The following is a 15,273-nucleotide window of genomic DNA, read 5'->3' on the forward strand; positions in this document are numbered from 1 at the left end:
TCATGTGACAAAGATACCTCCTCCAAACTAACTCCTTTTCTGACCCCATTTCTACAAGCATCACACTCTATTTCCAGCAGCCTGTGTGTCAGTAAGCCTTTTTATGCATTTTTCGCTGCAGCTTGGAAATGCTCCCACACTCAATGCAAGTTCTACCACTTTCCACTTGTTACTGCAAGGTTAAAAGAAAGATCCTCAATTTTCATTTTTATACCTGCTTGGACAGTTGCTCCTCGCACAGCTTGTAAAGTGTGAAGAATTTGCGTGCAAGCTCCATGTTGTCGATAAACCCACAACTGGCCAGTTTTACCCTAATAATGATTTGACGGTCTGGAACCATCATGGCCACGGAGCGGAAGTTGATCTTCAGGTTTTCAGGAAGCTCCTGACGACCTGCATAACCTGGATTCTGATTACATGGAGAATAACAAAAAAAGATAGGAGTAAAACAGAAATAAAACATTCAATGATAATTAGGAGTAAATGCTACATTGCCCATTCTACTGCATTAGAAATTTAGATGACAGACTAGAATGCAACAACAATGAAACTAAATGGATGAAGTTTATACTGGAATGTAGTTCATCTTCATCACAAACGCTATCCTTCAACTTCAGCAGACACAGCCTACAGACACAGCCTGTTTCACAAAGCTTGTCTATACTAATGTACACACACACACACACACACACAGACACACACACACACACATACACACACACACACACACTAACAGAGTAAAAGAGAGGAAAATGATCTCTGACCCCTCTCGCCACAGGGAGGAATTATTCCACTGTTATGTTTAATGACTTGCCTCAGGACAGCAAATGAGGCAAGAAGATAAAACGATTTAACTATTACTCTAAGAAATAAATCACATGAAATAGCAGGCAGAGCCCAAAGTTTAATTCAAAAACTGACTTGTAAAATATTACATGTTAGAGTTCAATTCCATTTTAGTGTTATTTGTGATTCATTTCGTTTTTCAAGATTAAAGTTTTTGCTTTAAAAAAAAGGAATCATTATGCGATAAATCTAACAACCAAGAGTAAATATTGATGTCCATGCATGCACCTTCTGAAACAGATACAGTTCATACACTTCAATATTCATTCTGTTAACTAAGGTGTAATTTACTGATGTTAAGAACTGCCTCCTTTATATATCTCCTCTGACTAGTCAAATAGATATTAGCAGTCTTGTTCTACTTCCATTACTAACCATGGTAAGGAAGATGCCAAACTCTGGGTTCATGTCCACATTGTCTCCATCTGTGAAGACAAAATTTTTGCGACGTTCCTTCTTGCAGGTGAGAACTATCGCGATCTGCTGGGCTGCCACAGAGAGAACTGGGAGGTCGATGCGGTTGAACTCGTCAAAACAGCCCCACGAACCAGACTGAGCCAGACCTGGTAAATCACATAAACAGAGTTATGGTCCATCTGCTGCAAACAAATAGAAATGTTTAAGATATCTGACATTACATATTGTGTGATTGTTGTTTTTTTTAATCTGTATTGTTATGATTTATTAGCAAAAAAAACCCCACAGGTCTATAACCTGATAACTCAAACCCTTAAACTTCTTTCTGGGTATATAATTATTGTCACGGTCCTGGGTTGGTGACCCAGTGTTTTGAGTTTTGTTGTGTTTTTGATCTTTGAGTTCATCATGGTTATCACTGTTAGTGTTTTGGTTTCTGTCTCAGTATTTCTAGCTCTCTAGTTTGTTGCTCTGTGATTTCTAGTTCTTAGGTTTTGTTCCCGTGTCCCTATGTTCAGTGTCAAGTCTGTATCTCTGTGCCTGTTGTGTGCTTCCAGTGTGTCTGGTTTTGCTTCCCCTTGTCTCGTTAGCTCTGATTTCTCCCCCAGCTGTGTTTCCCTCCTGTCTCCCATTCCCTGATTGCTCCAGTCCTGTGTTTTGCTTGCTCTGTGTCATGTCGTACCCTTACCATGCTGTCTGTTTTTCCCCCTCCAAATTCCTGAGGAAATTCTAGTTCCCAGTCCTGGTCTGTTTTCCTAGTTTGTGTTTCTTAGTTTTTAGATTCAAGCGTCCAGTTTAGTTTCGAGTTTTCTAGTTTGGGGTTTTGGTTTGTTTTTTGTGAAGTTTAATCTTTATGTAAAGCCTCCCAGCAATAAACGCTGCCTCTTTAAGTTCATTCTGTCTCATGAGTTCTGCAATTGGTACCTACTTCCTGCCTGCCACACAGTGTATCATGACACTTATAGCACGACTTTACTTAGTGATTCTCACCTTTAAATATTCTCCCCAAGCCTCTGAAGTCCATTTGGTCAGAGCAGTTGAAGACCACAACGTACTTTCCCAAACAGCGACCCATGTCTTTTATGGTCTCGGTCTTTCCTGATAACAAAAGGCAACATTTTCACAGCCTAAACTGAAATGCAACCATTTGTATGCTGATAGAAAACCTGACAACAAATGATCTCATAAAAGAAACTATTCAAGCTAACTCAGTAATGAAGCCGTTCCCGACTGAGACAGCTGTGTTGTTTGATTCTTCATTTAAATGACCTGAGTTGTATAGAGTCTAGAAGGGTAAATTATCTATATTTAAAACAGTTAAATTCAATTACTTTAACACTTGGCAAACCTTGGAACAGCTTTTAACACGTCTGTCCCAAAATATTGCATTTTTGATTCAATGTAATTTCCAAAAAATAGATACTGTGTGACTAATTGTCATACCTGTTCCAGCTGGACCAGCAGGTGCTCCACCCATACTCATACCAAGAGCTTGGGCTAAAGTGATGTAACACCTGTCCAATTGTAGACACACAAACATAATCTAATTTCATAAATCATGAATCATTTCATAAATTCATAAGCTAATAATATCCATACTCAAAATGACCACAAATGAACGTGATCTCATTCTCCACAAGGTTTAAGCTTTAGAACCCCGCCCCTGAAGCTGATGGGGATTCAGCGATTTGCTCAAGGACACATCAGCAATCAGGATGACTGACAACAGGCCCTAGCCCTCTGGTCACTGGTCTCCATCTTCATTACAATGACTGACCTCAGGGTAAAAATCATGGTAAAGCTGGGATACTGATATATTTTCTCTCCTTCAGCAGATACAGATTAAATCTGACCACTCCGTAACCAGATTTACTTTTTTCATCCCAACATCTTTTTTGCCACAATTTAGGACCACTTGCACCTTTCCCTTTTTTTAACGTGATGTGGTGGCAGCGAGGAGGTAGGACAATGATAGCAAGCAAAACAAAAAAAAAGACCAAATCAAATCTGAACTGAACAGAATGAAGTGGATGGGCGTTCAGGCAGAGAAAGATAGCATGAGAAAATGATAGAAAATCAGAGCTGTCTTGGCGCCTCTAGCCATAAGGCCAGCATGCCACTTTTTTGGAGAGCTGCAGTCTGATGTTAGCTGGTAACTCCCTCCCTAGTGCTGTCCTCTCACATCTCCTCCTTGTCTCTCCTCATCTTTTTTCCCTCCTTGTCTCTCCTCATCTTTTTTTCCCTCCTTGTCTCTTCTCATATTTTACCCTCTGTGTCTGTTACTAAGACACTACTTGTTGTTGGACTGCTGTCTCCCTCACTCTTTCTGATCCTCTTTCCTTTTCTTTCTGTCATTCATATCGCCTGTTAGTTACAGATGTGATGATCGCTGTGTAAGACTGCTTCATCCTGCTTCATCCTGCTTCATCCTGCTTCATCCTGCTTCATCCTGCTTTCTAATTTCTCATCCTCACAGTCCCCGAGTTGCCTTTTTATCTTTGCTTCATAAATCCAGTCATTAGTCAACCACAGAAAGTTTAATCCATGAAACTTGACATTACCACGAACAAACATGGTCAGGTTTTCAGCATAAATCTAAAGCAGGTTCCTAAAATAACTGATGCATGATGCAGCATGCATTTCTGACTTAGTTACAAAGGCAGGGTCACGTTTTCTGTACAGTCACTCCAAGGTTACACTGTCTTTGTTTAAAATGCAAAAAAGAAACGTTATACTGCTGTTTTGGTCTGTTTTTTTTCCTTTATTTTCTTATTAGTGTGTGTGCATGTGACTTTTGCCATTATGATACATTTTACCGACGTAGGTCTGCTTTACCTGTCCGTCAAAGGTGTAATGACAAGCCTTTCGGTACACCCCAAGAATTCATTCTGGTAGACAAAGCCCACATCTGTAATGTTGATGATCATCTTGTCTGAGTCCTCATTGAAGTAGAAACGGCACTGCTTCAGCCATTCAAAGTCACTGGAGCTTTTGACATGCAACCGGCACTAGGTGGAGAAAGGGTAGCGATAAGAGACAGGGAAAGAGGGAAAGGGAGGGCAGAAGGAGACAAGGGGATGGAAACAGAAGTGAAGGGAGGGCACCACTCAGAAGATTATTTGAAAAGAGAGATGAAAGCCGGATAAAAGAGGGGAAGAAAGGTGGAAGGGCAGGATGTGTGAGGAGGGATTTAGGTGACAGGAGGGTAACATTAAAAGGGTGGAAAGAAAAGAGAAGCAAGAAAGTGAAGGATGAAAGCAGAGGTCATGAAGTGAAATGGGAAGAAAGGAAGGTAAAGGATAGGGGAGAGTGAGAGGAGGGAAGAGAAAAGTCCAGCAAGTTAAAATGATGCAAATGGGGAAAAGTACAAAATGAATTAGAAGAGTAATGAATAGAAGAGATTAAAAGCAGAATATGTGTGAGAAAAAATACAGTGGGGGTAGAAAAGTAGCAGTGTGATATATTATTGGAGAGGAAATGAAGCAAAAATGTGTTTAGAAACATACAGGACAAAGGAACATGAGCAGGACAAATCAATGGTATGAGGTAAATAAATACAAATGCTTTTAGAAAGAACTAAAAAAACACATTCAAATAAAGTTTCTTCAAACTGCTTCTATTAACCTTGGGGTTCAGCGACATGTTTATTATGCCTTAAGTGGAGATTCAAACACAGTCGTGACTTTAAATATTACTTGACTGCCATTAAAACCCCTCTGACTACGTTCGACAGAATTTACTCGCTGCAGTAAACAACATTTTGTATTCTGACATGGCAGCCCTCGGGAGTCTGAATATCAAACACAGTTTACAGAGTGGTTGCTATTTTGAGCTGGAGATTCTAATCTTGAACAGAAATTGCAAAGCGTTCATGTGCACGGTTCGGCGTCAGTCTAACTGATCCCAGCTCGGATGTCTCTGGCCTCTTTTTACTGAATGATCAACATACTCACCAGTTCATCAAATATGTCCCTCTGATGGACATGAATAGTGATGAGGGTCTCATACTTGGTCCTCTCCACAGCCTCCAAGTCTCTTGTGGTCATGTCAATCAGGGTGTTAAGGAGATCCAGGAAGAACTGGTTGGTTTTGGACATGATGCGGCGATCATATCGGGCATTGGTCAGAGCTTCTTCTGAGTCCCTTGTCCAAATCATCTGAATACCCAGTAACCCCACCTACATTAATGTGCAAAAAACAAAACACATCATAATGGTCAAATGTACCGATGACCTTAGAAATCTAACTATTGTTTGGATGAAGGAATACTATAGCAGTTTAGTACCACACCCCAAGATTTACAGAGAAAATAACAGCCCATGTTTCCAGGTGGTGAACAGTCTGGACTGATGAAAGGCAGCTAAAAACCCAGAGTATCCTTCTACAAAGTATGCAATTTAGCTGAAATATGCAGGTTGTTCCCTGAAAAAGACAGGGACATGACTGGATTGGAGCATATTTTGCTCTAAAACATTTAGATACTTTTCAGCAATGATGGTATCTATCCAGATGTGGAAGCTGCCAGTTTCATAGGCACTAATGCACCCCCATACCATGAGAGAGAGCAGAAAAAGACAGATTGCGTGAGGATGTGGTCTCCATGTTGTATAAAAAGTTTTCCACTTTGGCTCAGTCAGTGTTAAATGACCTCTGGTCCAGAGAATATAACAGTGATTCTGGATCATGTTCACACATGGCTTTTTCTTTGCAGCATAGAGTTTTAGCCTGTACAGCAAACTGTGCTCCCACACATTGATTTTCCGGAAGTGTTCCTGAGCCCATGCAGTGATTTCCATGACAAAATCAGGTCTGTTTGTACTGCAGTGCTGCCTGATGGTCTGAAGATCGCAGGCATCCAATATTGATTTTCAGCCTTGCACACAGAGATTTCTCCAGATACTTGGAATCTTTTGATATCACGTAACATAAATACGTCATATTTGCAATTTTACACTGAAGAACATCATTCTGTAATTGTTCTACAATTTTAGTTTTTTGCAGATTAGTGAAACTCAGCCCAATTCTTTCGTCTAACATGCTCTATTTATATCCACTCATATTACTGAGCTGTTGACAGATAACCTAATTAGTTGCAAAATGTTCCAGCTGTTTTTTTTTACTACCACTAATTTATCCAGACTCTTGTTGGCTGTCGTTGTAGTCGTTAAATTCAAAATGAGCCAATATTTTATCTCAAAATAGTTTTCTCAGTTTTAAACATTTGCTAGATTTATTATATGGGTTTATAAGACTTGCGAATCATTGCATCCTATTTTAACTCACATTTTAGAGCATCCCAACTTTCTTTAGAATTTGTTTTGGAGTTTATTACAATGTTCACAGTAGATTGCCTCTTTAGGCTACACAGGTTTCTGTTTTTGAGCGGTGCCGTCCTTGCTCCACAAGGATAGTCAGTTGTGGTCGAATCAATGTTTTAAAACGTTTGTGGATTAATTCCTGGATTTGGACAATGACTTACTTGAGATGGGAAGGAGTTGAGGAAGTCAATTAGCTGGAAGCCAGAGTCCTGGATAGCCAGAGCAGCTTGTCTGATCACAAGGTGCAAAGACCTCTGGGATTCTTTCAGCAGAGCATTGAGCCACACCTCCACGTTCCCTTCAGCTGTGACGGGACGGTCCAGCTCCACAGTCTCTCCCTCGCGTGATGACACGGCCAGAATGCGGTCATATATCTGTGAAAGGCAACATTGATTAGATCGATTATTATAACTACAATGATGAAGTTATTTTTCTTATAAAAAGTATATTTTTCAAATTCAACACTACTCTGATTAGTTCATTCAATTTGACATTAAAGCAGCTATTATATTTTATTACTTTCATGTTACAATCACATATTTTTCTGAGCTTTTAGTTCTGCAAAAAATATCTTGTCAGAAGGTTAAGTGTTTAAGATAAACAACAAAACAATAACATAATCCACCTTTTCATGAAACTGGACACACTTGATATTGTCAAAGACATTGAGAAGGTGGGCCTGGATGGTGTGGGAGTCAGAGGCCTGGCCCAGGATCTCCAGCAGGGCAGGATCAGAGACAAAGAAGAAACGAGGAAACAGCAGACGCTTCTTCTCCAGATATCTGTTTGACCACATCATTTAAAAAAAAATCAATACAAAGTATCATCTGACAGACAATACAATAAGCCAGATAGTTAACTGTACAGCATAAAAAGGAAATCAGTCACTTCACTTACCCTCACTACTGATTATCGTTTAAAATCTTCTACCTTTCTTTTGGTGGTTAAGTTCATTAGAACCTAAAAAGAAGGGCCATGGTGGTGTTTTAAGTTATTTCTACTCACCCTGTTAGAGACTTCTGACAGATCTCCAGCTGTTCGAGGAGATGTGGAAGCAGCTGTCCCATGGTCTCGTCCCCCACGCATGACTGTACCACATTGGGCATTTCATGGGCTCGCATCATGATCTTCACCCATGACTTATCAATGTTAGAGAAACGCTTTGCTTCCTAAAAAGATTGAGTTAGTCAATTATCTCATGATCAGACTGTTTTATTATTTTATTTTGTATTTAGTTGTTTCTTTTAAATGCTTGGACGCTGTTTGGCTCCGATTTTAGAAGTAAGCTCGTAAAACAATCTTACAAAGGCAACATTTCACTAATATTTCTCCTTCTTTTAAATGTCAAAACACTGTGGCCTGAAAACATTGCCTGGATCAGTGATTTATTTTGCTCAAGAGACTGTGAAATATAATAATTGAAAATGGAAATAAAAGAAACTCAACGCCTGGCACATTAATGCACTACTGCACCTAAACATCCAGAATATTGTCCAGAAATCTGATAATGATGTAAAAATACAGAATTTACATAAAAAATTCTAACTGCACATGAGTAATTTCAGTTCAATGTAACTGAAATTGCCTTTTAAACTGCATTTGGAGTCTGTGTTTAAGCCTGATAACCAATATGAATCACATCCTGAAATGTTATTCACCTTAGGCAACTGTTTGGCGATATCCCCACCCACAAACACAGCCTCCAGATAGATCCACAGGTTCTGGACAGTCATCCAGTGCTCGATAATATCAGTGGTGTTGGAGAGATTCTGAACCCACTTCTGAATCTGGGCTTTAAATGGGGTGTTGTACCTGAAAAAGAAGGTAAATCTTCACGTTACCCTTACTTAGGGACGCACACCTGTATGTGGCTCGTGTAATGTCTAGATTTCCCACAGCTGTGGAAGAAGATCATCACTACCGACACTAATGATAATGACACTCAACACTGCCATACCTGTTGCTCATAAGGGATCCCAAGATCATTAGGCTATCCTCCATGCTGGCAATGATCTCTGATGTGCTGTCTCCTCTCAGCAGCAACTCCCCACGGGTCTTAAAACTGGCAAATGTAAAAGTCTTGTTGTCCCACTCACCGATCACTTGCTTCAGCTTTTGTTCAATATCACGCTCTTTCACAGCACTGATGCAGATATCCTGCACAAGAACCCCGCCTCCCAAATGTTTTTAAATGTTAGCAATAAAAATGCTAATGGAAAACAGATGCATATGCACTGAAAAAAACAGGATCGGTGTTTTGCACTGAACAGGACCACCTATATCAGTTAGCAAAGTTAATTCAATATATTACTCTTTAAACTTTTTTAATGTTTTCATTTCCTCCAAACAATTTTCCAAACTTGTATTTTATTTGGAATTTATTATATCAAATAAAAAAGAAAACACCATGAATTAGCAGCTAATGATTCGTTTGTACCTCAATCTCTTCTTTATACTTGAGTAGAGGAGCCTCCATTATGTTACGCAGCTTGAATGTATCAGTTTCCACCTCAAAGGTATGGCCAGTCACCTGGATACAAAACAGGACAAATTACAGCTATCATCATTATCATTAGGTTCTGGTGATGACTTGATTTCAGTCAATAACATTCAGTTGCAGTGCTACACCAGTGGCCATGTTTCACTAACCTCCGTTATCCTCTTCCAGTGCCGGGCCATCATAGCTTTGTTAGTCATGAGTTCCAGCAGGGGGCAGCACTCACTGAATTCATCAATTGTTTTCTTCAGATCCTGAAAGGCCTGCCACTCTTTCAGAGCACGAGGCAGTTTTCGACACCTGGTAGTTCACAGGATGTGACAGTCAAACTCATATTTATTGTCTTCTTTCTAAACTACCCCTTAGCTCTGCTGAAGAAAGTTGACATGAACTAGATTAGATGTATAGTTGACATTTTGTTTGTTAAAGGAAAAGTATTACAATACACTTCAAGTTTGGTATTAACGCTACAAGAGTCATTGGATTGGGCAACTTGTTGAGTATCCTTCCTTACTAGCACAGAACAAAGGTTCATGCATCAGTGTCTGTTCATAGCTTCACTCAACCAAATCAACACCTCCATAACAGATAGCTGACGTTTCTACCAGAGGAAACAAATATCCTCTCTTCTTCAGCTCTGACTATAGCTCTATATTTTCCTTCTGACTGCTTCTAATGTGTATCTAGATTTTCATTGTCAAGTAATCCCTTCCAGCTATATTAAAAGTTGTTCTTAATTTCTTTAGGTAAAATAAACTAGCCTGTTGTCTATTAGCCTCTTTCCCCTTCAGTGTCCATTTGACACATGCTGGACAAATGTGATCACATAAAGGGCAAAGATTAGCTTTGCATTGTGAGACTGAAATATTAATGCAGTGTTGATGAAGAACAGGAAGCTTTGTTTCTGCCACTGAAAAAAAAAAGACTTTTTTTGTTGTTATGTAAAACTTTTGGGTTAGTATCTCGAAATTACAACATCTCGAAACAAGTTTCCATATTGTAGCAAGTGAGAGGAAGCACTTTATTTAATGCCTGAAAATAAGAGTGATTATGGATGGACTAATGAAAATCATTTAATTTAATTCTGCTTTTTTTTCTTTCTCTTTGTGATGTCACCAATTCCTGCAGTAATGAGAGGCTTGATTACACAGTATGAGAAGGTTATTTTTTCACATAGTCAGAAAAACACGTAGTTTTGTTTGTTTCCAGTTCAGCCTCTTTCCTGAAAACGTCTCCTTCTTCATTAACATATTTTAAGCTCATGTTACTACATCTACAGTTAAAAGAGTTCAACACTTTCTTGAATAAAAAACAAACAAATAAATTGTCAAACCTCGTCTGAAAGTCGAGCAGCTCATTATTAATCTTCTCGATGCAGATGTCAGCCCAGAGGATATCATAGTAGCCGTTAACTGTATCGATGACATTGTTGTAAAGGCCGTACAACTTCTGCAGCAGAGCCAGTTGCTTCCTAATCTCCAATAGCTGAGGATGCTGGGTAACAGGAAGTCCAAAGAGCTCTTCACCTCCCGTGTAAGTGATGTACTTCCTGAACAGGTTGTCAAATCGATTCTGAAGAGGAGAAGAGCTACAATCAGGTACAGCTTACGCTCTGATGGACTTTAAAACATTAGACATTTGAGGTAAAACATTTGTAATTATTTGAGTATAATTTATACAGAATAAAAAAATCTGTCTTTTACTAACAATGAAATAGAAACTGTAATAGTATAATAATAATAATAATAATAATAATAATAATAATGATGATGCTTAGGCTGCTGCCCCCGCGACCCGGCCTCGGATAAAGCGGATGAAGATGGATGGATGGATGGATGGATGGATGGATAATAATAATAATAATAATAATAATATGATATCTCTTTTAACATTAGTTTCAAGTAACTGCTTTTCTGAGGCATCAGGTCAATGCAGGATATAAATATTTACTAACTGACAGAGACAAAATAATTAATCACCAACCAACCTGGAACATGATCAGCCGATCACTGGCATCTTGGGGTGCAAGTCCCACAACCATGGGACCGTCCTTAAACAGAGAGGGAAAAGTGTCTTTTTAGTAGCTATTATTAAAACTAACCTTAACTGTAATTAACTGAACATTTTTTTTGTTGAATTGAAATCAACAGTTTAATTGAAACAGAGCAAACAACCATAGATATCTTACCTTTTCATAATCTTGATAAAAGTGTTGGCAGTCTTCCAGAAAGGTCTCCACATTGCTGACCAGTTCTTCTCTGAAGTTTGGCTGCAAGGCGACCAGCTCGTTCTGCACCTCTGTGCTCCGGGACAAGAGCTTTTCCCAAGTGTAGCGCAGAGTATCCACTTTTTCAGCCTCCTCTTTAGCCACTGATAGTTCGTACTTATGGAGCATGGCATAGGACTCCTGTGAGGAAAAATAAGATAAGTCTTCCACCTGACAAAAACTAGAATGTGCAAATGTGTAATTATTTCTTTCTGAGCTTCTTGTACAGACTCATAAAGTCAAACAGCTAAAAATGTCTCTTTCCCACTCTGTGTATTTGTGTGTATAAAAAGAGCTTCGATAAATATGTGATGCTGTGGTTTACCTCTATGGGCCCAACTTGAAAATCAATAGATATCTGGTGCTCTCTGATCTCCTTCAGTGCAGCCATGGCAATACGAATATCATCCAGGTCTTTGATCTGTCGATTCAGTTTCTTTCCTGCTTCATCTACAAAAACAAAAATGTGCTCCATCTCTGAGCGACATTTCCTGTTACAGTAAAGTCCGTAGTCCACCATCCAATTCTTGATTTCAGCAGAGAGGGACATCTTTAAGGGTGCTGGCAGGAAGTAATATGAGCATGCAGAGAGCATTATTTAACTTGCTGAAAATCTCGAAATTCTCATTCATGCCGGTTTTAAATTCGTAACTTAATAAGACCTGTGAATAGCGCCAAGGCTCCTACAGCAATATACTCTGGTTCAGAGTTTACTTCCAGCTCTAGATCTCGATAGAAAAGAATCTGGCTCTCAAACTCCGATAACAAGGGACTCCCCTCGATAAATCTGTTCAAAACACAAACAAAAATAGCACTGGTGCGATGTCAGATAAGCAGATTTATATAGAAACCATACATTTCAACTTACTTCCTCATGGTCTCTTCACGGTCTTTCCTCCAGATGTGATGGTAACGGCTAAAGTGATGTAGAGCGGTCAGCACTTCCTGCACATTAATATCAACAGGAGAATATGAAATGAAGTGCACTTATAGAAAAATAAAAGACATTTATATTCATTAAATATACAGAAATATAGATGAAAATATCGGTTGTAAATGTGGGATAAAGAAATATTAAAAGTGTATGCCATGATTTAATAAAAGACAGCTAAGTTTGGATTAGTTTCATATAAAATGTGCAGTATAGCTTAATTAAGTGCCATGTACCTTTTTACTGGAGGTGATAGAGGTGCTAAGTACAGAGATTAGCTTGGCTATTTCCTTGTTCTCAGACACACTCTTGTAGTAATTTCTGGCTTGGAACGGGATGGCCTGGATCACAGAAGCTGACATGTCTGAGGTACTGCCATCTGAAAATGACAGAAGTTCATAGAAAACACATTGAGCTGAAATGATGGACATTATTCTTTAAAATATTAACTTCTGGGCTTTTTAAATAATTATATGCTACAGGTCTTTTTTACAAGAGAACATGTTAATAATGGAATTACTTCCATTTAGTTTTTCTCTCTCTGTATATATAATTTCTAAAAGTAAGATGTGCTTTTCATAGTGGAAATTGATTATCCCTGCCACTTTCTAATTAAATATGCATTTAATTTGCATTAAATATGAAATTCTTGAATATTTTCCTCCCCAAGCAATACTATGTGTTTCTGCCCCTGGTCAGATATTTGCTTGCTCTGCTGAGCTGTAAAATCGAGTTGTAATTGTATGCTGAAAACAGCAAATCTTAAAATTTTAAAAATGAGTGAGCTGACACAGTCGGGAGCTGTTGAAGGTCTGAGGTTAAGCTATGAAAGTGATAATATTCTCTATTACCAGCCAAGCTTCTGTATGTTGTTGCTCCGTCCTCTGTTTCGCTCTCAGAGCTGTCTTGTTTCAGTGCTGCCATTCGCTTTTCGTTCATTTGTCTCTGGAAAGGGGAATGTAAAACCTCCGGGTTTATTTAGTACACTGCTGGACCATGACACCATTATCTCAAAAAGAGCAGTTCTAACAGTTTATTACAGTTATCAAGCTAAATACTGTCACAAATAGATTTTTCCTTTATTCACCTTAGATATCCTTTCTTTGCTCCACTGGCTGACTCCTTTGCTGACACTGACTACACACTCTACAGCGCGGTTTAGAGCCTGTTGAACCTCCTCCAAAGTTGGAACCATGACAATGTTAGGGATAGAAAGGGTCATGTTTACTCTGAAGATTGCATGGTGATCGCTGCTTTTGCCATGGCTCGTTGGGTCACTTGCAGCTACAGAGGGAGAGAAGGGTAACACACATAAAGTATTGGAATAGACATTTTTGAGCTTATTTTAAATATTTAGACCTTTACAGAAATATAGCAAACAATTAAACAAGACGCACCGGAGAAATGTATAAGCGAGGACGTATGTATGCGCTTGCGCAACATCTCGAGGGTGTTGCGTGTCACTTTGAGCAAGGCATCCACATTACGGTGGTTGAAGTAGGACAGCAGCTCCTGGGCTTCCTGCTCCATCACTTCCATCAAGTCCCTCTTCTTCTTCCTCCTCACCAACGGAGAAGAAGGACCAACACTAGCAGAACGTAGCAGCGTGTTTCTGGAGAAGAGACGCTCGTCATCACCTAAGAAGGTGACACGTTTACAGTCAATACGAACACCTTCAGCAACACTTCACCTTGAATAAATCAGCATTATAATAAAAGTAAAAACAACAAGGTCCTAAAAAAGGTAATCCCCTTTCCTTTAAAAACTTTTGAACTGCCTTTTTCACACTGTATTGTGTTTGATCGCGAAAGGAAACTGTCAGCATACCTTCACTGTCATTGTGGTCTATGGTCTTGCTCTCTGTGCAGCTTTCTTCCTCAAACTTCTCCACCTCCTCTCTCTGATTGTGGTCGAACTCTAGCAGCATGTTGATCAGTTCATTAGCTGCCTCCTCCACCAGTGAGCTCTTCATGTTCACTTTCTGGGCTTGTCTTATGCAAAGGTCCTAGACACATGCAGATATACAGTTCAGTTCAATGTAATTAATCTTTAGAATAAGAAATAATGTTTAAATACAGAAAAAAGTATTTTAAATGTGTGAGAATTACCAAAGCCCCACTTAATAAATATCGATAGCATCTTTCAGATGTCTGCATAGTTACACAGACTTAGTAGAGCAACAATAACCCAGCTGATACTTTTATTTTATTTGTCTTTATTTACCCTGGTGGTTTGAACAAACTCCTCACAGGTCACAGGCTCATCCTCTGGCAGCACACACAGGTTGGATATGCTCATCTCCTGCAGTACTGCTTCTATTCTAAACTCCACCAGGTCATTCACTCTGTCCATCAGCAACTCAAGATCAGCTAAACAGACAAAAAAAAAAAACACAAATAAAAAAGGGAGGGACACAAACCCACCAAAAATATGGGAAAGAGGGAAAAATCAAGGGGGAATTGTTATGCATTTGAACAAAGGAGAGAACAGTGATAAACAGACAATTCAGTATAAAAAAGCAATGTGTAGAGAGGGAAAGAATCTATTGAATATATGAGTGTTACTTGTGAGAAAGCCACCTATGCAATAAATCCATTAATGTAAATGTTATCACACGCAGCCAGTGCTGAGTTGCAGGAATGTCTCGTGTCAGCGTGTACAGGATCGATCTCGTTACATTTTTTGCTTACCCAACGCTTTGTCGATGCGGTCGAGATACTTGTCAATGTTCAGAGATGTCCAGTTGAGGGAGGTCAAACCCGGTTGTATAGCCTCATCCACCTGTCAAGTAAGTCATGTATTGTTATGATGATGGTGATGCAGGTAAGCAACCTGCTGTGACAGTCAGTCTCATACCTGTCACCAGTTTAATGCTTAGAAAAGATTCATGACAAAACCAAGCAACAATAAAAAAGGATTTAACATTTTTTTGTGTGTTCTTCTGACTTGCTAGAGACAACTGAAAATAAAAAGATAAAATCAAATGAAATCAAATAAA

General features: G+C 39.1%; 1 protein-coding gene across 3 annotated transcripts in view; it reads right to left on the reverse strand.

The window, feature by feature from the left end:
- Nucleotides 1-15,273, reverse strand: part of dnah5 (dynein, axonemal, heavy chain 5) — a 115,328-nt gene that overhangs the window by 82,013 nt on the left and 18,042 nt on the right. For all 3 annotated transcript variants that reach the window (XM_085176265.1, XM_085176264.1, XM_085176266.1), the window contains 26 exons: nucleotides 14,966-15,056; nucleotides 14,499-14,644; nucleotides 14,103-14,280; nucleotides 13,673-13,912; nucleotides 13,363-13,559; nucleotides 13,127-13,220; nucleotides 12,512-12,654; nucleotides 12,213-12,289; nucleotides 12,007-12,131; nucleotides 11,670-11,905; nucleotides 11,267-11,485; nucleotides 11,066-11,128; nucleotides 10,412-10,650; nucleotides 9,231-9,378; nucleotides 9,019-9,111; nucleotides 8,539-8,738; nucleotides 8,240-8,393; nucleotides 7,587-7,750; nucleotides 7,207-7,363; nucleotides 6,743-6,955; nucleotides 5,217-5,441; nucleotides 4,099-4,271; nucleotides 2,707-2,777; nucleotides 2,254-2,361; nucleotides 1,222-1,409; nucleotides 215-409 (listed from right to left, as the gene is read on the reverse strand). In XM_085176265.1, coding sequence (XP_085032391.1) covers nucleotides 215-409; nucleotides 1,222-1,409; nucleotides 2,254-2,361; nucleotides 2,707-2,777; nucleotides 4,099-4,271; nucleotides 5,217-5,441; nucleotides 6,743-6,955; nucleotides 7,207-7,363; nucleotides 7,587-7,750; nucleotides 8,240-8,393; nucleotides 8,539-8,738; nucleotides 9,019-9,111; nucleotides 9,231-9,378; nucleotides 10,412-10,650; nucleotides 11,066-11,128; nucleotides 11,267-11,485; nucleotides 11,670-11,905; nucleotides 12,007-12,131; nucleotides 12,213-12,289; nucleotides 12,512-12,654; nucleotides 13,127-13,220; nucleotides 13,363-13,559; nucleotides 13,673-13,912; nucleotides 14,103-14,280; nucleotides 14,499-14,644; nucleotides 14,966-15,056 — 4,137 coding nt within the window. The remainder of the gene's footprint in view (nucleotides 1-214; nucleotides 410-1,221; nucleotides 1,410-2,253; nucleotides 2,362-2,706; nucleotides 2,778-4,098; nucleotides 4,272-5,216; nucleotides 5,442-6,742; nucleotides 6,956-7,206; nucleotides 7,364-7,586; nucleotides 7,751-8,239; nucleotides 8,394-8,538; nucleotides 8,739-9,018; nucleotides 9,112-9,230; nucleotides 9,379-10,411; nucleotides 10,651-11,065; nucleotides 11,129-11,266; nucleotides 11,486-11,669; nucleotides 11,906-12,006; nucleotides 12,132-12,212; nucleotides 12,290-12,511; nucleotides 12,655-13,126; nucleotides 13,221-13,362; nucleotides 13,560-13,672; nucleotides 13,913-14,102; nucleotides 14,281-14,498; nucleotides 14,645-14,965; nucleotides 15,057-15,273) is intronic.

Source organism: Neolamprologus multifasciatus, chromosome 11 (assembly GCF_963576455.1).
Source record: "Neolamprologus multifasciatus chromosome 11, fNeoMul1.2, whole genome shotgun sequence".
Lineage (NCBI taxonomy): Eukaryota > Metazoa > Chordata > Actinopteri > Cichliformes > Cichlidae > Neolamprologus > Neolamprologus multifasciatus.